This window comes from Acanthaster planci, linkage group LG12, assembly GCF_054643075.1.
Source record: "Acanthaster planci isolate LZ-2023a linkage group LG12, COTS_SCS, whole genome shotgun sequence".
Classification (NCBI taxonomy): Eukaryota; Metazoa; Echinodermata; class Asteroidea; order Valvatida; family Acanthasteridae; genus Acanthaster; species Acanthaster planci.
In genome coordinates, this window is record NC_141788.1 from 7,226,128 (window position 1) to 7,248,926 (window position 22,799).

Genomic DNA, 22,799 nt, shown 5'->3' on the forward strand with positions numbered 1-22,799 from the left:
TGAAGGTTACTCATGTAGCTCTTTATCTGCGGTCAAATAATCGGCCAGTTAGCCACAAAACGATACTTTTGAAGGAGGAAGTTAGGGTACTCATTTGTCATCAGGTACCCCACATGTAGCACCTAATGGAGGAAATTATTATGTACAGTTTATAATCAACTTTGAAGAGTAATCCTTTCGGTACTGTTTCAAACAACAGCATGTTCATTGATCTAAAACATAATCAATTAACGCTAACAAATAAGGGAAACAGTCCACGCATTTGCTTTTTAATCTGTCTCTGAGACCAAACAAGACCAGAAACTTTTTCTATAAACGACAGCCCTTAGAGGTCATTATCTGTCACCAGAGAGTTCTTTTTGGTCCATGTTCTATGGAATCAACCAAAGTGAAAATATTTTGTGCTGGAGATTTCCGTCTCTCTTGAAGAGTGCTGCAATATGGCATCATAAGAACTGACCATTGCTTGCCCTGTGGGTCAGATTTGTGTGTTGGATTTAAATCCTCACCTTGTTCTTGATCACAAAGTGTAAGTGTCATTTCACCCACACTGTCTCCACCTTTTGTGTGACCTGGGTTTGAATCCCACTCAGATCGATGTGTGGTTTGTGTTTTCAGTATGTGCTTTACCCAGAAAAATCACTTCAAGGTTTTCCCCACTGATGTTTCCTGTCCTCTCTCTGTAGGTTTCTTCAAGTTTCTCAGCGGCATTGTCCTTCATGTACAGTGTGCTTTTGAGAAATGTACGGCTTCGTAACTGGTACAAAATTAATTGAATTAATCCACTGAAAAAAATAGGCTTTTCTGTGAAACCTAGAACAAACAAAGCAACACTCTCCGTGACTCTCAGCCAGTGTGATCATTGCCAAGAATAATGTGGCATCCCCGCACCTATGAATCAGAGTTCTATATTTGCCCCGTACCCGTGCAAAGCTCTCCACCGGCCTACCACACAGCTTTCCCAATTATGGAGCAAGACGGCAAGTGGTGTTAGAAAAGAGTTGACACACTCTGAGTGTACCCAACACCCTTGATCCCTTCATGCCAGGCCAAATTATCCCAGCCAACTCCCTACCATTACTCTCCTCTCTCATTAGCAAGAAAAAAAAAAAAAGAGGGGGAGGTGTTAAGATTGCACCCCTCAGTCTTACTCAACCCTTCAGCTGTGATTAAGGGGGTCGAACAACAAGGCGGCTTGAGGAGACGGTACATTGCGGGGGGTGACACCCCAAGCAGATGGGGGATTTCCTTGCCGGGCTATATGGAGTATCGTGATACAACTATGGATGTAAACTGCTGCGGAGCTGTAGCCTTGAGGTGGTGACAGTGGATAACATGTTCAGCACATGGCTGATGGGTTCTTGTCAGAGGTGGTTAACAATGAAGCCGAAATCAAAGTCGGAGGTTCTCTCCCCACCCCCCCTCCTTCAAGATCCTCAGTAACACATGGTGGACGCACTGCCACAAGTCCAGTTGACATTTTGGGTTATGCCTAGAAAGAACAAGGAAGCTGCAATAAGGCCTGACTCACATGTGAATTGTGGAAGTTATGAGATTCAAAGCTTTCTCTAAGGACTGATATCACAGCCCTGCCAAATTCCATGAAAAGCTGACTCTTCAAGTTCTTCACAGGCCTCCTCAAGCCGCGTTGTTCACCCCACACAGCAGGACATTTGAATTTGTTTTTAAAACCCAAAAGGGTATTTTTGCACCTAAAACATGCAGACACGTTATTTTCGTCAAGACTACTAATCTAATGCCCTCATGTAAAGAATGCTCCATTTATCTCTTGAATGGGTTTATCGGTAAAGCTTAAAATGCCATCTTCCAAATATGTCCCAGGTGAATGGGCAGTTGCATGCAGACAGGAAGACTTTCAACTGGAATGGGTCGATAAAACATAGATAATGGATTGAATGGAGTTCATGAACCCTAGTGGACGGTGAACTACATGTACTCTAGGGTTATTCACCTTTGTGAAGGAGTTGGATGGTTGAAATGGTTTTTACAATGATGTTATCTTTCCCTCAGGCTTAGTGTGCGCACATCAAGCTTAATTCCCTGAATTTTAAGGTCTCTTCTCCCATAATTGAAATTACTGATTCGGCTAGGTCGTGATTTGTCTGATACCAGTTTTAAGGATTTATGCCAAGAGGGTAGGATTTTGGATTAAGCAAAAATTACCTGGCTGGACATTTATGTAGGCAAGTTGATAAATGTGACATTGGGTTGGGTTTGCAGGTAACACTAAGGCATCAAATGCCAAGAATGAACAATTCTATTAGTTGTGATTGGACTGGTGATGGACGCAACTATATCCCTGGTTTCTTATTTGCTTTGTTGACTCAGATACCAAACCAACGATAGAGCACAAGCAGACATCCTCTTTCTCGGACCAGGGGACAGAGGGGAAACCTGAAAGCTCACCAGGAGACAACGAGCTCCAACTGCTGCCAAGTAATGACTACAGTGAGTGGCTTCATCCAGAACTCTTTCTTAATCACTCTGGTGGCTGTTTACTTCTACCTTTGAATATTTTTTAACCTCAACTGATTGAACTAATGTTAACTGGTCTTCAGAGATGCCAAATAAGATTCTGATGGAGAAGGTTAAAGCTGCCATGACGTCACTGGTAATCAAAACATCGAGTCAAACACATTTGATTCAACAGAGTAAAAGAAAAAGTGCCAATTCCTGAGTGCTTCCAGGTTTTAGGACAGATGATTGATGGTGATGGTGACTCAGTGTTTATAATTGCAATTTGAGAACTGTGGGTGCTAACATACGGTGTCAAGCCTTTAATCCTGCGAAAATGTGCTCCAAAAGTTCCAAGTTACATATATGTCATAAAAGACTTATGAAGAGATTGCTCAATCCTTAGGAGCCAATTTTAAGAGCATCCGTCTTGATTTTCTCAGGGGTCTGACCTGCCATCTGCTTCATGCAGGGGCAGATGAGAGTGCAACTTATGAGCCACAGTGTGGCATGAACTTTCTCAAGACTTCATCACACCCACTTTTGTTTTAAACCAAGTTGCCATGGTAACACTTCCCAGGGACCTTACTAAATGGGGCCCCTACTCCCAACCGAAAGCTAGAGATATAATCTCTCTAAATGATCGAGACAGTAGGCTTCATGTATTCATACATACATGATGCAAATGAGGCCAGACTTTACGAGTCGCATGCATGGTTAAGCGAGGATGCTTTGTTACCTAGCAACAGCGTCTTTTTAAGCTTACACAACATGCTCATCCACCAAGCATATTTATGGTGGGATGCACTAAGCACCTGGTACTTGTATGAAGTTTCCATAAAGGAGTCATTTTCTTCAAATGTCAGCCTTGCCTGTCTCTTTTTCACCAGCAAGGATGCACTTGTGCACAGTCTAGAGCGTCCAGTTGAACAACACATTTATGTGCAGACTATTTCATTTGTGTAGCCTTCAGTCCCTTAACCCTAACACTCCTCAGTCCTCCAACAGGTGAAGGATTGAGGAGTGTTAGGGTTAAAGATAGTGGGTCTTGACTGACCAGGCTACCCTTAATGCACGAAACTCGAAGTAAATAAATTCATGAGTCGCTAAATAACTACAATCTCCCATATAGAATCGTGTGTTAGTGATGACCTGTGATGATAACTGATTCAGATATTGGCTGCTCTCAAAACTGTCAAGAGATTTTGAAACTTTTGACAGCATGAATGACATGCAGGTATTGGTGAGTCGGAAATCAAGAAAAACAAATCAAGATTTCCAGTGGCAGTTTGACGAGGTTGAACTCAGATCTACTTTTGCATTGTCCTCTGGGGACATTTCCTCCAGGTCTCTGAACGATCCATTGCCAACAGATAACTTAGCCGAGACTTGACAATGACAAATTTCATTACTCCCAGAGTCATGCGAGTGTCCCAGAATTCCTGGCTACATGTAGGCCCTAGATGTGTAAACCCTCGTGAAACATTTGACACTAGTTGTTCAAAAAAAAAAGGAGTCAGCAATGTTTCACCCCTCGCAATTATCTTTGCATCCCAAGGTACATGTACTTACATGTGGCTTCAATTTTTTCTTGGGTGCTGGTTTCTTTTTTTTTTTTAACAGCAGGCAGTGGAAAGACTCAAACAGTTGTGGTACACTCCGTTTGATTCACTGAACAACCATAGATTGGCCTGCTGAAACTTTTTTCTCTCTTTGTTTGTGTTTTTTGTTTTCACTTTTGGAGTAAAGCTACATGTACAAACACTTCTTTAACCCTAACAGTCCCAAATCCTCCAATTTCGATACGATTTTTCATACACCCTAGGGGGTTAGGGCTAACCCTAACAGTCCCAAATCCTCCAATTTCAATACGATTTTACATACACCCTTGGGGCTTAGGGTTAAAAGGTTGAGGGAGACAAACTTAAGCACAAATTGCAGGTAGTTGTGCTCATGAATTCCTCCGTATCAGTGCTCTTCACCATTTTTGGCTGTTGAGGGATAACGTGATCTTGTCCGTGAGGTAGCGTTGGCATGCCTTTTGATTTGATGCTTGCTGGCTTTTTTGTTGCAGCCTTAGAGGTCTGCAAGCGTCGCATCCTGGCGATGAGTCTACCTTGCGTCCCCGAGAACTTCACCGAGGCTGAGAGGACCATCTTCTTCTCATCTCTTGTCCCTTTTGACTGTCACTGCATGGTAAGAAAGAGTAGAGGCTCGAGTCATGGAGATGGAACAAGCTCATTGCTTGGTTGAGCTCATGGGTTGGGCTCATAGGATCATGGGCAGAGCTTGTGACCCGAGCACATGGGCTGAGTATTCAGACTGACCTCATCGTGGGATGAGTTCATGGGCTGAGGTCATGAGCTCAGTTGCTGAACTCATGGGCTGAGTTCATGGGCTGATCTCTTTTTGTGTAAAAGTGAAGGTGTGTAAATTTAGCCTTAATAAATTTTCCTTCCTTTAGAAGTGACAGGACTTAACAGCTTTCAAGGCATATTATGGTCATGACGACGTAGAGTGTTCTGAACTTTCACGGTGAGCTGTTTGGTGTCTTGCCCACCCCCCTTGATGTTGCAGCTTAAGGTGGACATTTAGCAGGCATGCAACTTGCAATCAGATCAGTTAATTTCCTCATGTATTACCTCCAACATACACACCACTACAAATTGGAAAGTACAAAGTCTTATGCGTCTCAGAATTTCCTCTTTTTTCCCCCTACTTCCATGTTGCGTGCTTTTTGGGGTTTTTTGCGTGGCAAAAGACGAAAGTGAGTGCTAGCCTGCTTTATCAGCTGCTCGGGTTCTGTCAGACCGTCCGTCCTACATTCTGGTAATGGCTCCAACCTGAGGTGGGTGTCGAGATCTATGCCACTGCCAAGAAGTCTTGAAGGGAGGGTATTGCGTGGTCGGGGGGTATTGGGGATTGGTGAGTCACCCTACGTGTGTCATAGTGATGATATGATCAGGAAGTTGCCTTGTTAAGAGAACATGCAGGCCATTAATTGGAGGCACATAGTCCTTGGTCTGTTTTTTTCCCTCCAGATTTTTTTGGGAGGGGGATGGAAGGGTAGGAGGTGAAACTGGCCACTCAGGTGGAAGGACCATACGTTGGTTCCCCCAGCAAGTCTTCTACCCGTGCAAATGTTTCAGCTCCTCGGCAGCGTTTTGTCAGATCCCAAGGGCCAATTTTCATAGTGCTGCTTACCAGGAAATCTTCAGGGTTCCTACAGTCAAGGAGAATCTGGAAAATCCTTGAAAAAAAGTTGTCCTGGAAAGTCATGGAAAACTGGGGGAAGACAGGACAGGGAAAAATGTCCTGGAATCCTGTTGCCAGAGGAAAGGTCATTGAAGAGTCAATGAAATGAAAATCATGCAAGGGTTACTTTTGAGAAGCGCTTTTGATGTGACAACAAAGAATGAGAAATTGACAAGCTTTATCCTTGTCAGTCTGCAGTAATGGCTATAGCAGTTGTCTGGTGCATAAAACCAATGCAAACCAGTGGTATTAAATGTCATGGAAAGCATCATACTTTACTCTTGGAAAAGTCTTGGAAAAGTATGGAATTTTGGTCTCAGATTTCTCAGGGAACCCTTCTTGCTTAGCCAAGTTTACCCAGTAGGTGCTAAGCAGAAACCAACAGGCCCCTACTTACGGGCAGTAAAGTCACCATGACTTTCTTGTCTGGATCTTATTCTTGCTAAGCAGATAATTGTGCTCAGTGAAGTGTCTCCACTTTGAGGCTCTGTGAATTTTACCCCATTTGCCACTGATCCATTTTAGCCTTGTTGTAGATCATGTGGCCAATCTGTGCCTGGAGTTTACTCACAAGGCAACTGCATCATTATTGCTATGATGCGACCCTTTCCCCTTCTCTGAAACTTCTGAACTGAAGCACAGTTGTGTTCCTTGCCGTCTTTTGCCTTGCATCACCCCTCTCATACAAATGGGCAAAGCAACTTTGACTTCATCAGCCATAGGTGTTGTTAAGCCCACATGTGGAAGGTTTTTGTCTAAAGTTCCTCAAACCCAGGCTAGTGGAAAATCTTGAGATTAGGAAATGTTTGGAACAAGCAAAGGAAGTGATTTGAATATCAACAATCAAAGTCCAGTCTTCGTGGGTGGAACGTTGCAAATCAAAACCTGGACCTCTGAACCCAGCCCTCTTTTGTTTCCCAAAATGTGAGAAATCCCCCCACCAACGGTGCCAAGGAAACAAGAAACGTGTCGTCATAATTATTGTCAAAGCCCTGTCACTGATAAGTGATCACTTTGATATTGGTCTCCCATGATCACTCTTGGTGAAATCTTGCCCAAACCACTCCATTACCAAAGTGACAAATGATCGTCTGACATACCGTGTACACTTGTACACTCACTAGCTGTGGAAGATTGCACATGTGTATGTCATCTTCAATTTATTAATCCGGAAAAATCTCCAAATCCTTCAAATTGCATTAGTAATATCTAAACAAGAAATTAACCAGACGTATAAATCAGTGCTTCCTAAAGTTTTTTTTTGCGGGGGGGTAAAACAGCATGCTTAGCAGGTCCATTTCACACAGACTATATGCATTCATGCTTTAAGGCGTGCCTTCCGTAGTAATCACTCATGTCAATCTGCATCCACATTCGTAGCCACAGCCAGCAGTATTACTCTTGTTTTGATGAAAGCTTGCAGCTAGCGGCTGATTGCATTCCCCATAGATGTGTGCGTTATTGTCAGCTTTAGCCAAATGACTAAGACACAGCTTTATCAAAGGACATTTCTGCCATGCCCCTGTGTTTACCGGTAAGCGCGTTCTTCTGAAAACGAGTTGCTTGTACAGTACCTAACGTTGTGCAGCGTGCAAATGAAAACATGCACATGACATGCATGTATCCGTCACTCTGTGTAGATAATTATGGATCCAATTATCTTGAATTGACGCAGAAATTGTACGAGGGGGCTGCCAAAGTGAATTGGCTGTAAGAATCATGGTAGGAAACTGCCCAGGATACACGTGGATCCACAAAAAAACCTGCCAGTACATTGCTGCTTGACCGCAGTACCCATATGAAGACGCTTGCTGTCAGAAACTTCAGAAATGAAACACCTCACTCTCTCGTGAGATGGGTCACCCAGGAAGCTGTGACTCATCCCTGGTGCCATGTCATGACGATGTGGAGTTTGGCCCAACTGGTTCTAGTTAAGGCCAAGGAAGCTTGTTTGTAGTGTTTGTGTCAGACGTGGAAGCAAGCCGGTGAAATATTATGCCGCCTGTATATTCTCTGACACCTTTCATTTGGGCAGGCTAATTGTGATACTGGTGGTGCCGCTGGTGTGGCGTTAGTCATCCTGGAACGAAACCCTCCCTGAAGTCTGTAGGATGAAGCACGCCAAAGACTGTAAAGAGGAAATGTGCAGATTGTGGCAAGTAAGCCTCCATAGCTAGCGGCTAGAGACACCTTTCCACGTGGTGGTAACGGTTAGGAGGAGATGAGAAGATTGTGACAAAGTGTCCAAGGACACCTTGCCATGTGGTGTTTACCTCTAGAAAAAAAGATTGCGGCAAGGTCTCCAGCTCAGGACTCAAACCCTTTGTCTGTATTGTTTGACCTAGATGAACATGTTATTACAAGATGTTGTCAGTCTCATCACACGTAAACATTTGGCACTAGCTGTCTCATTTGTAGGCATCTTGGTGTTATGAGTTCATTGTCCCTATTCCAGAGGACCCGTAATCTTTGTGCAGTAGTAGGAAAAATGTAGTTAGCAGTAATGAAATTAGTTGGATGAGTAGATGAGAAGTAACAAAGAATAACACAACACCATGTGAACGAAATGACCTCAAGAGAACGCTTCTTGTCAAAGGTTATTCTGTGGTTATCTCTTTGGTGCTGGGGAAGCGACTTGTTTGCTTGTGATCTGTGTTCTTTCTGGGGATTTCATGAAGGCCCATTTTTGCTCAGAAGGGATCTGTTGTATGTCACACGGGACAAGGGGCTCCACCTTTTGGCCCTGGGTCTGCTGTTGTACACGTACCTTCGCACCTCACTCCTGGCACCTTCAGGCTGCGTTGTTTTTCTACGTAACTTTACCTGGTGAAGAGCTTGTCACAAGAACTGTGAGTACTTACGAATTTGCTTGTAGGGGGTTAGGTTTTCTGTGTTCTCTATTAGAGGGCATGCTACAGCAGGTGAAGGGGTGTACCTTGAGAGGGGGGGAGGTTATACGGGGAGTGATTCATGACTCATACGGTGCATGTGTCAGCAAATGATCTTGACTGGATAAGCATCCTCCAGTACTGTAACTTCCGCCGAGCTGCCTGCCAGCCTGCCTGGCAGCAGGTTGCACGTGCCCACCACCTTGCCCCACCATCCAAAACCTGTCCTTTCCCCACTCACCAAGAAGAGAGAAAGAGAGGGTGAAGAAAAAAAAAGTCCCTTTGTCGGTGACTCCTCACTTCAAATTACATCGCCCCTTGGGTCGGAGTGTGGCCCTGCCCCCGGGCCAAGGCGGGAAATGCCATTATCCAAGATTGTCAGGTTTAATCCTGCCGATTCCCCCGCGTCCCTCTGCCATCCTTTCTCCTAATCAACTGATTGATATCCAATAAAATGGCAGGGAAACTGGAAATTATTTCATCTGGTTTTCATGTTCTTGTGGCATCTCTATTTTCTTTTGGTGTCATGGAGGTGGTGGGGGGGGAGGATGTCATACCGTTAACTCTTAATTTCTGCCGACTAATGCCCTCTTAGCCCTGGTAGTGGTTTCATTTTCCCTTGTTCCTGCAAAAGTCAAATCTGTAGATTAAGGTCAGGGAAACACATACTTCACCTTTCATGGCCTTCCTCTAAAACCTACCAACAGGTGGATTAATTTTTCAAGTTTCTGTTTGTTTGACAGGTTAGTGGTTAAAGCCTTTCCCTGTAATTCTCTGAAACTGATAACACCTTTTTTTTAGCTATGTGTCCTTTAGGAAAGATCCTAATCTATTAAATAAAGATTATACTTTTTCACTGCTACATTAGTATCTGCATCTTTTAACTAGTGAACCTCTAGGATTAGGAAGTTGAGCCTTTCATCGGTTCTTTAAATTCAAGTCTGTTGGATAATCACATCTAGTTTTGATAAACTTGAGTTGAATATAAAATGGCATGCAGATGATTAGAGAATGCTCCACAAAGCCTCGTCGCACGCACATACCATGCACACTGTCACCTGGCAGGCATTTTTCTTTTGTGAATAAAAATGACACAGTGACTAATTCTTGAAGAGAACTACTGTTCAGATATACCTGTAGTGTGGTAGGTCCTTGTGCCTTCACTTGATCATGATTGTTTTTCTAAATGTGACCCAAACAAATAGAATCAACTGTAAGTTGCCAAAGCCACGTTTAAAGGCCTCGCCAGAGCCATGTTTTGAGTCAAATAGCCTTCAAAAGAATATATTGCAAAAATGGGAACCCTCATGCTTTTCACCCACAAAATTTCAAATTCAATCAGGATTCCAAAGTGAGTGATACTTCAGAGCAAAGAGAGTTTCCTCTTTATTTATGCAAACTCAAACAAAATAGTTGAAATTATTGCCTCCGTGAGACTGAAGTCTCATTTTCCTTTATTTTTGTCTCTTCTACGAAAGAGTGTCGGTGCTAGTCATCAAGTTCTTGACTCATCAGACTTAAATGTATTACCAAAACCCAAATCATTGGGCTGTAAACCCCACGTTTTTTGAGTCACGTTTGATCTGAATCAGGTCTGACGTGCAAAGTCCCGACTGAGTAATCGGTCCGCAGGATTTGCTTACAAGCGAGTGTTCATAAAAGAAAAAAAAAGAGTTCTCGTTGCAGGGTTTAAAGAACTTTGTTTCTCATCTTGGTTTTGCAAATTGGTTCCTGTCCTTAAAGTTCTGGAGCACCCCCCCTCCTGTCCCCACTTCTTCTGTCCCTGTGACATTTTCAAAACAGCGAATCAAAATGATTTGTGGGCTGCCACAGCCAATTAACAGAGCACTGCACATAGAATCCAAGTGGCATTGTCCTTCAATTCTAGTCTAAGCAGCCCTTCTGTCCCTAAGAATTATTCCACCTAGATGACTGCCCCCCATTCCTACAAACTAAGTAGAATTTGAAACTGACACTCCAATAGCAAATAAATTACGACACAGGAACATGGCGACATCCTGTACACAATACCCTGTGTTCTTTTTTCTTTTTCTTTTTTCTCTCGACCACGTACCGGTAGAATAGTGCTAAAATTCAAAATGAAATGCATGACTTTGATAAGTTGGCTGTCTTGTGTTGAACATTCCTGGTTCTGTGACATTGCATTTCGTGGAGCAAATTCATCAAGATTGTGAGAACTGTCTGGAAACTAGACTAGGTTACTTTGCCAATTGCCTACTCACATAGTGTTTGCCAAGTTTAAATTTTAATACTTGGTGGAGGCAACAAAAAACGTTGACATTGGGGGTTGTGGCTCACTCACAATGTCCACCACAAATCTAGCGCATTTCTTGACGTCTTGGTCAACATAAGAATTGGGAACAGTAATCCTCTTTGAGAAGGAGTACCCCCTCATTGGTTCAAAAACTCCATATTGGTCAGGAGTGTTCATTTTGTTGGTAGCGATGCGACTGCATCGCTTGCATTTCATAGTCGTTCGTGAACCAGCGATGTGCAGGACCTCCGTTGCTGGGAAAATTGCTCCCTCTCTTGGTCTAGTTCAGGGCCCAGAGACATGCAAAATCATCCTATGTGAGCTGAAGTACTCCCGGATGTTTATGTAGCATCCCAAACTTTAAATCTTGCAGCCAGACTTCAAAGCTTGGCGGCTCCACTTTTTAAGCCTAGTGAGTAACAAGCAAAACTTGACAGACTGCCAGGCTACTTCTGTAGGTTTAGGAACACTGATACATAGTGTAAATACTGAGATGTCATAACATTTTCATATCTGTTCTATGACAGAAAAATTACATTCTCCGCTTTTCATCAACAAAGTTGTAGTTCCTGCTTCTCTAGAAAAGAGAAAGCAATAAGTTTGTGTCGGATTCAGTTTGATGCAGTAGTTAAGTATAGATACACCGTAGTTATCAAAGCCCAGTTCATGCTTTCAAAAGTATGTAGTAGGAAAACTATGAAGACTAACAGTCAAACCAAAATAGACATGAGAGATAAATCTAGAATGATAAGTAAGAATCATGACAATAATTGTTAAAAATTAGTCAACATGTGGAGTTAATTGGCCTATATCCACAGTTACATGAATGTAAACCCACTAAAGATTCAAGGGAAGAAAAATCCTTTTTGTTCTGACCACGATGTCATTCGTCTCGGGTTGTGATATGGTTGCAATAAAGAATAGACTGAGTCATCGCAATTTGCCCGAGATCCCCACGGCCCTGGTCTGTGTTTCCCCTTCTTGGCATCGGGCTCTGTTTTTTTTTTCCCCTCTCTCTCTCTGTCTCTCTCTTTCTCTCTTCTTTTTTTCTTCTTTTTTTTCTTTCCTGCTGACTGGGGGAAACAAATTACTCCACCTGTTCCCACTTGTTCTAGGATTGTCCCGTGCCCCAGCACTCCCCGGCTGTCGCCTTGATTAAAACCAGCCCGGGCCTTGTGTCCAGAAAGGTATCGCCAGCAACCATATTTTGTGTTAAAGATACTGGAGCAAGACCTGTCATACATCACTTTGGGGGGGAGGGGGAAAGGGGGTCGTTGAGGGTGGCAGACAGCAGCAGCATAACTGGGAGGGACACAAACTCCTGCTCCTCAGTTAGAGTGTGGAGGAGAATAAATCAAGAGTTTACCGTTTCTATGCCATGTCAAAAATTGTTCAGGTCTTCCTTTAAGATTGTGAGCCCCCCCGTGCCCCTTCATAGATTACACAATTGTTATACAACTGACTTGACAGTACTCTCCACCATGCACACAAATCTAATTGCTACCTTCACTTAATCATAACCACTGGGGAGAGAACTCATGCCTTTTTAGCTAATAGAAGCCCAGGTGAATAGTCCCAAGTATATCATTTGGTACAATCTGTCTGCTGGATGTTTCATGCATATCTTTCCATCCCCTTAACTCCCTCGAGGCAATGCACCACATGCGCAGGCTTGTTTGCAGGTGTCTGGCACAAGGTGGACGTGAGTAATTGTGCATACCAGTGGTGTATTTGCATTGACACTGGGAGCATGGCACTAATGGCATGCCATTGTGCCTTCAGCCTCTCTATTTATCGCCAGTGAGGGAGTCCTTGTGCACACCCACTGGCATCATAGGATAGACTTGATCTGCACTGTCACAGACGTATCTGTCATGCTTTGCTTTTAAAAAAAGAATGGAGCTGGCTTGTAAATTAGTCATGTTGAGTGGTGAAGTCACCTTCAGTGAATGATGTGATATGCCGTGTATACGAACTCCGGTTCTTTGCAGAACTCCTCTTTACAAGGAGGTTTTGCGAGTACATAGATGCAGACCAGCTCGTGCGCTGTACCTGTATGTTGTGGCATACTCAACTCCTGTTCTGTATGCTTATGCACAGCATGGGTTTGTTACTCACTTTCCGTGTGAAACATTTTGAAAATTGTCAAGCTGTCCCTTCTTACACGTTTTCTGTTACTGGAATAGAACAGGATAAATCACAGATCATGCATGTGTCATTTGTTTGTAACAGATTTGCATCAGATGCCCGTAGTGCTGTTTTGAATTCTACTGCTGCCATTGCCTGACAACCAAAAAGCTGATAGTGTGTCTGGATAATATGATTACTGGTATCAGATCATGTGCGGAATCTATCTAATCCACGGTGTAGCCACAAACTTTCTAAGAGTTGGATTGTCCCCCTTGCCAAGCTTGACACCTGTTTGCAGTTGAAGTCTTGACCGTGTCTAAAAGATAGTGAGTAGTTGTGTAGGTGGGAAGAGATTCGCGGCCCAAAACCACAAACCGATGTTGGTTTGGCTCAGGACCAGAAGTCGGTCTGCCAAGCGAGGTTCAGTCTCTTCTCCTCGTATTTCTTGGAACTGTCGTGCAGAAGGCTGGAGTAAATCACAGCAGACTCAAAGTCGAGCCATCGACAGAGGTGTCCAGCTGGTTCTTTCTTGTTAGATGTGTCAAAGCTCTGTCAGTAAGACCTGGTAATTGTATGTTTGAAGGGTGAAACGTTGGTGTTTGTGGGGATCTTTCTGTGCATTTGGGAAACATTTTCTGAAACACGGACATATTTGTTGAATGTAAAATAGAATAAATAAGAAGTTATCTTGGAGGCATTGGTCGTAGCAATACTCTCAGGACATTTTTTGATAACAGGACAGTGAAAAGTTTCAGAAAGGTTTTTCTTTTCAGCATGTGGGCACTTGGAGCAGTGTCGGGCTGTATTATTTGCTGCACGTCAGTGCAAATCAGCACAGAAGTTGAAAACATTTCCAGCCACTATGGAGGTTACATGACGGGAGCTGCCTTCATGCTGGGTCATCAATCACAACTTGACGCTCATGCGGCCGAGTGAGTCAGCCCAAAGTCTTTTGGTCCCCAACCAGAGACTTGCGAAAACGTTTCTCCCCTGCTCTAGCCACACCTGGCATTACTCATGTAACCCAGCCAGTTGGTACTTTTCACCATGTGCCAAAATGGCCTAGACCTAAAGCCAAGAGAGAGAGAGAGAGAGAGAGGGAGCGAGCCAATGAAGTCAGTCGGGACAACTGCTGCACTTGGCCAAAGGAAGTTGGAAATTTGGAGCAGGCTTTCTAAAGTCAACGTCAAGGATTGCCACACGGCTTGGATGGGTCGGGTTGGGTGCGCAGACGCCTGTGCTTGCACGCCATGGATCGGGAAGCGTCCCCAAAGATTAGTTATTAAATTAGTATGCAGACACTTCAGAAGATACTGCCACCATGGAAGGCTTGCCATCGAGGTAACGAAATGATTGAGGAGGGGTCAGGGGGTCGAAGGGAGGGATGGGGGAGGGGTGAAAAATGCATTGGAACCTTGGAGTTGAACCTATTTTTTTTTTTTTTCAGAGTGCAGTCACTTGGCAGGAATTGTGAGAAAGAAGCTTGGATTTTCAGTTCACTGTGCATGGGACATATGATATACGAGGTGGCCTTGGTTTGAAATGTAGAACCATGCTCTGAAATCAGAAGTGATTATGAGCGAGAAGCTTACATGTGGGTGTTGGGGGGCGTGCTTCAAGTGTTGAATTGCACTTGAAAGGTGTGTCATACATTGTTGTGGACGTGCATCAGGAATGCATGCAAGACGAAAGACAGACTTTAGGCAAGTGAAACAGTGCAAGCCAAGATGATGTGTTTGTGGCCAATCTTGTGTAGCTACACATGCATTAAACCAAAAAATTGCTGAGATAATTTGGTAAGTCAGAAATTGAGAGCCTTTCCCTCTTGTTACTCATGGCATACCGTTTTTCCTCCTTACTAGTTCGTGCAAAGGAATATTTCTTCTGCTTAGCAGATTTATGTACACTGTACTTACACTCAGCAGCTCCAAAATATTTATGATGTTCAGACTCTTTCACTGTAAGTTTTAGATTCATTAACTCAAATCCAATGCAGCGATGGCAAAAACAGAAGAGCATGAGGTCTTCTTGAGTCCGAAAATTGGAAATTAGCTCGTGTACAGGGTGCTCTTGATTCGAGCATTATGCCCTTTTCTGATGAATCTCGGGCTCCAGAACCATTTTCCAACATTTGCTATGGGAACCGAATGAGAAATCTCTAAGTTGTGGCTTTCTGTGAGATACCGTGCTGTTCATGTTGATGAAAACAATTGCACTGAGCTGGACTTTCCCTATTTGAGATAAAGCTTGGGGTCTGGCACCCTCCTCCCCATCCCACTAGTACTGCCTCTCTCCTTCCCCCTCACCTGGAACCAGGCCAGACTTGACTTAGGACCCTACATGTACCTGTCGTAAGTTATGCCTTAAACCCACTGAGCCTTGATGTCAGTCTTAATCTGCAAAAAACCAATCAAATTTATCTCACCACAATGTGCTGTGTCATTTTTCCTTGGCATGGACAAGGCAGTCACAAAAATGGAGAGGCACATAATTAAAATCAGAATCTCCTAAACCCTCCCCCCAAAAAAGAAACCAATGTAAGATCTTTCAAAGTGAGTTCCAATGAGCCATCTGGCATTTACCATTTTGTCAGCGGAATATAATACTCCGGCGTTTGGATAACTGAGCCACAAGCTGCTATCGAATGCCACAAATTTGGACACTTGACTCCTTCAGATGTCTGCCCTGTGCTAACTTTGCAGTTTAACCCCGATTCAGCGCTGTAAGCTGAACCACCGCAGATCCTGCGTTGGGGATATTGAATGGTAACCACCCTGAATCGGGCTCTCAATCACAACACGTGTTCATCGTGTAAAAACTTGAGCACTTTATCCCCTCAGAGAAATTCATGCAATTTCCTGCCCGCGTCTTTCTTTTTTTTTTTTCTGTACTCTTCTGTAACATTTGTCAGGTGTGTTTGTCATAAAGACCTCTTCCTTGATATGAATCATGAAATATCAAAGCTTGTCATAATCAAAATATTGAGTAACAGTCTGTACGTGCTCCTGATCTGAGTAATGCTGTCCAGCCTGTCAAGTGGGGTTAACAAGCTCATCGATGCCAACCATTTTGACTTGCAAAGATTTCAGAAATTTGCTGGCATTGTTCTCTTGACTTTGTCTTCTTTTTTACTGTTAGATGGCGGTCATCTTTGGAGGGCCACTGTCTCACTGGTCTAAAGTTAGTTTCAGAGGAAGGAAGATTTTATCAAAAGATATTAACACCTGTGTCTCAAAGCAGGATACTTCGCAGCGATTTTCATAGTGCCCTCCAAGATGGCCGCCACATGCATTCCAGGCCAATATTCTCCTCACATCAGTTTTAGTGCATTGGTCCAATCCCTTTCTGTAACGGCACAAATTAGTTCAAGCAGGAACTTTTGGCACCCAAAAAAGATGAGTATCATGTTAGGTTACAGTGTTTATTAAACAACTGGGCTACCTGACTGCAGTCCACCACTCCTGGGGTACACTGTCTTGTCCTGGAATGCAGCAATGAATAAATTGTAAATCTTACAGAATTAGGGTGTCTGAGGCCTTGTCAGATTCACTTGACTTTGGCTAGAATTAAGACACACACCTGTGGAAGCTGCCAGCTCCTGACTCCATGCATTTCCCATACATGTAGGTTCATGTGCTGTTCCAGCCATAGCCAGGTAATTTGTACATGGCTTGAATGTTACGGCTGCGGCTGACAATAGCACTTGAGCTTATGGAAAGCAATGGTTGGCAGCTGTACATGTAGCTACAGAACTATCCATAGACACAGGTGTTACTCCTACCTGCAACCACTTGACTCAGGCACAGCCTAAGGGCTATTGTCTCACCATCCAGGTGCGTGCTGTGGGCGGCTTATTGAAGTACCTGGAGAAGAAGCGAGTGGGAGTGGAGTTGGAAGGCTACGACGTACGTGTACCCGTCCTCTCTCTTAGGATGTTCTCATTGTAAGAGAAAGCATGTTGCACTTTCTTCATCACCTTCACCGGTTGAATTTTAGTGCTCTAGTCCAAAACCAATCAAAGTTTTTTGTCCTCTTTCAGCACCACACCAGCTCGCAAACTTTATATCATGGTGCTTCTCCATCTTCTTCATTTTTTGAGATGATCGTTATACAAAACGAAGAAGGTATTGTAGGAATAAAGCCTGAAAAAACAAACATGATCTGGATGTGTTAGCATTTGATAATGGATAACAAGACTCTGAGTTTGTGGACAGAAAATACGGTCAAACTCCCGTATATGCTTTTGCAGACAGATATTGACTGGAGTTGGAGTCTATACTTTTTTGCTTGCAATTATTTTCTGACATACCTAAACCAAGCCTCATGCACAAACACATAAGGTACCCGGTCAACCAATGCTTTGACAATTGGAGACTTTGGGAGAAGGACTCAACAACTGCTCACAGTTTGGTCAGAATTGATCATTGACTCACTAATTAAGTTATGCGTTAATAATGTGGGAGCTCAACGATTCAAGCAATGAACTTAATCTTTAAAACCCTGCTCCTCCCAGAGTTTTGCCTCGTGCTTCAAGCACGAGATATTTGCCTAATCCAGTTCATGACCCGCTGTCCTCCTCATCCTGGTCACTGCAGGGAGCGCATGGTATCAGTGGATGAGAATACCTACAGCGCTCTGCAGATCTTCCAGAAGGAACGGCATCCCTCAGCCTACAAGTCTGGGGGCAGTGGGGCCAAGGAGGGGTTGAGTCTCTTTGGTGAGTATCTTTTCCTTCACGTCAAGGGTTCTCACTGCTGGTGGTAGTCCTTAAGGGATGTCTTAGTTTCTGTCTTGGATTTCTGGCCATAACTCCAGTAGCCTGAACCCTCGAGATGAAATTTTAATGTCATGAAATCTTGGTCGTTTTTAAGCACAGTTAGGGTCAAATGGAAATAAACTAGAAATCTGGTCCTTGTCTTCCAAAGAAGTGACCCATAAAAATAACTTGGGTGACCATAAACATTCTTTCTTAAGCAGGAACACATTCGCAGTCTAGAGTAAAGACCCCACATGATGTTCTTCCACATAGATTAAACCTTGCCACTCGGTGAAACTTTATGTTTGAGTTTATGCTGCATTGTTTTAAATGTGTTTGAAACTTGTTTTGAAACACAGTAAAGGAGAAATGCAAACACAAAGATTCTTGCTAGCTGATACTTGACACCTGTTAAGCCTGCTAACAGCCAGACGGCATAACACTAACAGAGTATCCAATCCCAGTATTTTCATCCAACTTCGTTATATCCTATATTGTAGGTATCTTGAATAAGACCAAGTCGGTTGTAGGCAGTAGGCTTATGAGGTAGGGATAAAGTTCAACAAGTTGAAGAGTTTGCCAAAGAAGTTCCGGTTATTTTGTTGTAAATTTGTTTCTCCTATTAAAATTTTCAACACAGTGTTTTGTTATCTGATGAGGAAATACACATGTAATGCTAATATTTTCTTGTTAATATTTTTGATATAATAAAGTGCCGTGTTTAGTTTAATTGTTCAAAGTTGTACAAATTGTACAAAGTTCTCACTAGTTATGATTATTTGTTGCTTTTCTCAACCGCTTTCACTTTGACTTCAGTTTTTTTAAAACAACCTGCAACCTTAATTCATGTTGACCATTTTTTTAATTTCTTTTAGTCGCTGATTCAATTTCTTTCTTTGTTTGGAAAATACTTTTAGACTTTCAGGGTTCAACTTTTGAGTTTTTATGAAAGTTTTGATTTTCATTTGAATTTCTTGTGGCTTTAGGTTGTTTTAAGTAAGATTTGAAGGTTTGCAAGGTGAAGATAGCAATAGTGATGTGGTTTGTGGAGACACCATGTGATCTATCTCTTCCGTGAGCAGGTGGGGCTCTGAAAAGAACCGGGGGGGAGGGGGGACTCGACGTTTCAAACAGCTTGCTCTGTCCTCAGGAGAATGCAGGATTGTGGCTGGAGAATAGTTTATATAGGTTGGCTGGGGATTCTGTGCAGAGGATTAGCTCATTGAGGCCTGTTGCACTGGTTGCAAAATACCAGTATGTGCGTTGGGCCTGGGGCGTGAGGCAGTGGGTGTCCACTCGAGTCTGTCAGTATAGTGAAGGCTGTCAGAGAGTGAACATCAGATGAGGTGCCGATTGTTTTAGTTCTGCACATTCTGTGTATACACCGTTGAACAGGTTTGTGTATAACAGGTGTCTGAGGGAGTTTTGCTCACTCTTATTTTGTTTATCCCTGCTGTGTAGCACTGATAATAACCAGACACATCTCATCTTTGTGTAGGGTTTGGTTCATGCGGCCGTCCTGCGACCTAGCTCTTCTGAACCAGAGGCAGGATGCTGTTGCGTTCTTCATGGCGTCGGCCAACATCGAGGTCACAACCTCCCTGCAGGAATACCTGAAGCACGTCAAGAATGTTGCCGTAAGTCTGCCATCAGGGGCCTACGTGATGAATGTCATTTTAAGAGACCACTGCAGACCAGAACTTTTTCTCTGGCTCCCCCAAGCACAGACACACTGTGACAAGAACTCCAACACAATAAGAACTACTCTCCAAGATTGTGAAACTGTGGATCAAACTTCGAAACACAGGTTTTTGTGCAAAATAAAAACTTGTCACTTTTGGCTGATACCTTGTTTTTTAAGTATCTTGCTGAATTTTCGTACCCTGTCTAACAGCTCCTTAAAATACGCCCCATTTATAATATCTCTGTTCAGTTTAAAAATGATAATTTATATTTATATCAAATTACTGAGGAATGATTATGCTGCACAAATTTCAGTGTCGGCCATTTGTTCTAGTCAGTTTGATCTGCATCATCATGGTTTTTTGTAACTGCAGAGGATTTTGAAGCAGATGAGGCAAGCCCAGGCATCAGTGAATGATTGGCAGGCTCTGTACAAGGTTAGAATATCATAACAGCCATGTTATGGTTTAATAAAGTTTAGTTCAGTCTAGCACGTTATCATTTCATATGTATAGTGTTTATCAGAATGAGCACAAATGGCCTAGTGCTCGTGACCAGCTTGCAGTGGAATGAGCACAAATGGCAGTGTGCTTGTGACCAGATTTCAGCAGTATGAGTAAAAATAGCAAATGGCAGAGTGCATGTGACTGATTTCCAACAGAATGAGCACAAACACAAGCATTCTTGTGAAAAAAATGGGCTTGAGTCTGGGTCTGTCCAGACCAGCTGGTTGTAGCTGCAACTAGCACACAGGTCAATGGGAAGTGGTTGCAAGCCATTACAGGAGCTTAATGGCACCCATGTTAATTATAGCCACAGCCACAACATTCAGTCCATTGCAGCAGTGACCTTGTAGCCTCCCCTCGGTAATATCTCGTATTCCTATCAATCTGTACTATTTTGATTTGTCTCAGACTGCCTACAGTGCCATCAACATTGGAGATATTTGCCGGGCACAGCGAGCTGACATTGAGATATTCAAGAAGGTACATGCTGGCCTTTTCCCAATACGGCCGTGTCTCAGAAGTGCGCCACCAAGAGTTTGCAACACGTTGCCCAATCACAATGCGCGAAATTTGTCGACCCAATGCGCGTTTGGAAAGGGTCGACAAATTTCGCACGGTATGATTAGCCAACGCGTTGCAAACTCTTGGTGGCGCACTATTGTGAATCGCCCGTATTACATGTACTGAAATGTATTTCTGAGGAATGAAATAAACATTGACTGTAACGTCAAAAAGCTATCTACTCGTAAGTCTCAGCACTCCTGGGGTGACAGGTCTTTTTCTGTGGCAGCTCCACACATCTGGAACTCCCTACCGCTTCACCTTAGATCTTGCCCTTGTACTTCAAAATTTAAATCATTTCTCAAAACCCTTCTAACGACACAAGGTTGCAAGGACTCATTTTGATTGTTTGTATTACTTTCCATGATTTGTTTGTCTCAAAAGTTTGCTGCGGATGTGTGCGCATTCACAAATCATTATCATTATTATTATCTTAACTTAAATATGCTATTATAATGACAAGTAGACTGCTTTATTAAGCAGATCATTTTTATTGAGCTTTTGTTTTGTCTGATTTTGGTAAAAAGGTTGTTCACATTGTCAGCGTACTAATGCACATAACGTTGCATTTTGCTCGTCCACTAGTAATAGTATATGACATATTCAAGTCTGTCAATTTTGAAGTTGATTAATTTAAACCAAAAAACAAGGCTGATAATTTGGACAAACAATGGTTATTGATAACATTTTCAGATTGCAAGAGGCTTTACTGAAGATCTGCATTACATTGCCAGTATCATCAACAGGATTGTAAGTACCTATAATTATTTCATGACTTCACGTTTTAGACCGGAATTAATAAGGATGGGTACCGGTGTATCACAGTCAGTTATTCTGCTTCAGTGTATTTAACACACAAATGCTAGTTTTTTCAAAGTGCAATTTAACCTGCCCCTACATCTGCCACTGTCATCCCCTCACCCCAACTCCTCATAAACCAGTCCCCGCTCTCAGCTCATTTGGGAAGAGCCCAGAATTTCCTTAAAAGTAAATCTCCACTACACTTTTGCCCCTTCCTATAAATGTCGTGAGCATTAAAAGTACCAACTTTTTCTGTGTTACTAAAATTGCCCTTAAATTTCCTTAAGCAATACAGAGTGCCAGCACAGGAGTTTTTGTCGCCGTTGGGTGCAGCCTGACCCAATCCGACAGGTCACCTGTCCAAAGCCCCACACTAGTGGGTCTTTCATCTCCCCCTGTCCCCCACCCAGGTGTGAGGCTGACACAGGCTGATAACTACCTGCACCCAAAACACCCCTCCCACACACCATCCCACCTGCCAGACCAATGTCACACCAAGTTTTATTTCCAGTTACTAGATTCAGTGACCAATTAATAGGCTTAGACTTGATTGTTCCCCATTCAGGACTTGAACAGGTTACTGAATTTTCTTTGTACAGAATTCAAGCTCATGGTATCTAAAGTGCTAGAAAGGTTACACTGGTTTCGACTGTCCTTTCTGTGACTCTAGGTAGATTTTGATGAATCGACTGCCCAGAATCGCTTCGTCGTCAAAGCAAATGTAGACGCTGATTTGGATCACAGTGAGTTCTTCTTACACACTTTATGCCTCACCAGAAATAACTCACTACCTCTTAGACCAGTACATAGAATTGGCTGTTTGTCAAATGTCCTGACAGAAACATCTGTAAAGGATGTGGAATGACTGCTTGGTGAACATGCCGGAAAGTTACCAAGAGAGCCTCACGATGCACAAGCATTCAGACTGGGAGTGATTTTCTGCTCTAATGAATTGCTTGGCCTTATTTCTTGACAGTCCATTACCACCTTGCTGTCTGACTTCTTGCTTACTTGCTGGCAAGATTTAAAGACGTGATGGAGGAGTGAACTGCAGGAGTCTAGTCATGAAAGAGGGAGTTACATATGTAAATTTGTTGAGGAGTTTCTCTGCTGATGCTGAGCAGCTTCAGAAAATTGGGGCCTTTAAATGACGGGTAGTTTCGGCTGCAAGTTGATAAGGCCACCTCTCATCCTTTGATTTGATATCGCAGGGAAGCGCACCTACAACGGCCTGCCAGATCTAATGACTCAGGTGGCCAGGGATGAGCTGAACAGACTCAGCAGGGATGTAGAAGAGTGCAACGTCATCTACCTCCCACAGGTGAATGAGACGCAGCCAAGGATCTGGTTACGGCCCCTAGACACTCATCACATAGCCCCCCCTCCCGCATCCCCATTCAAGGCTGTTTACGTCCTCCTTCAAACTGCAGGAGTGCTTGAGTCTACTACATCCCTCTTTAATGCCAGCT

General features: G+C 43.2%; 1 protein-coding gene across 14 annotated transcripts in view; it reads left to right on the top strand.

Annotated features, from left to right (window-relative positions):
• The window catches only part of LOC110977798 (mutS protein homolog 5-like), a 101,097-nt gene that overhangs the window by 49,118 nt on the left and 29,180 nt on the right, over window positions 1–22,799 (top strand). For 11 of the 14 annotated variants that reach the window (XM_087144047.1, XM_087144048.1, XM_087144049.1 and 8 more), the window contains 12 exons: window positions 687–743; window positions 2,350–2,469; window positions 4,550–4,671; window positions 16,857–16,966; window positions 17,619–17,740; window positions 18,280–18,325; window positions 19,278–19,416; window positions 19,837–19,899; window positions 20,377–20,448; window positions 21,223–21,279; window positions 22,001–22,073; window positions 22,542–22,651. In XM_087144047.1, the coding sequence (XP_087000173.1) occupies window positions 687–743; window positions 2,350–2,469; window positions 4,550–4,671; window positions 16,857–16,966; window positions 17,619–17,740; window positions 18,280–18,325; window positions 19,278–19,416; window positions 19,837–19,899; window positions 20,377–20,448; window positions 21,223–21,279; window positions 22,001–22,073; window positions 22,542–22,651 (1,091 nt within the window). Of the gene's footprint in view, window positions 1–686; window positions 761–2,349; window positions 2,470–4,549; window positions 4,672–16,856; window positions 16,967–17,618; window positions 17,741–18,279; window positions 18,326–19,277; window positions 19,417–19,836; window positions 19,900–20,376; window positions 20,449–21,222; window positions 21,280–22,000; window positions 22,074–22,541; window positions 22,652–22,799 lie in introns of those variants that run through there. The other 3 variants (XM_087144046.1, XM_087144054.1, XM_087144055.1) reach the window with 2 other exon arrangements.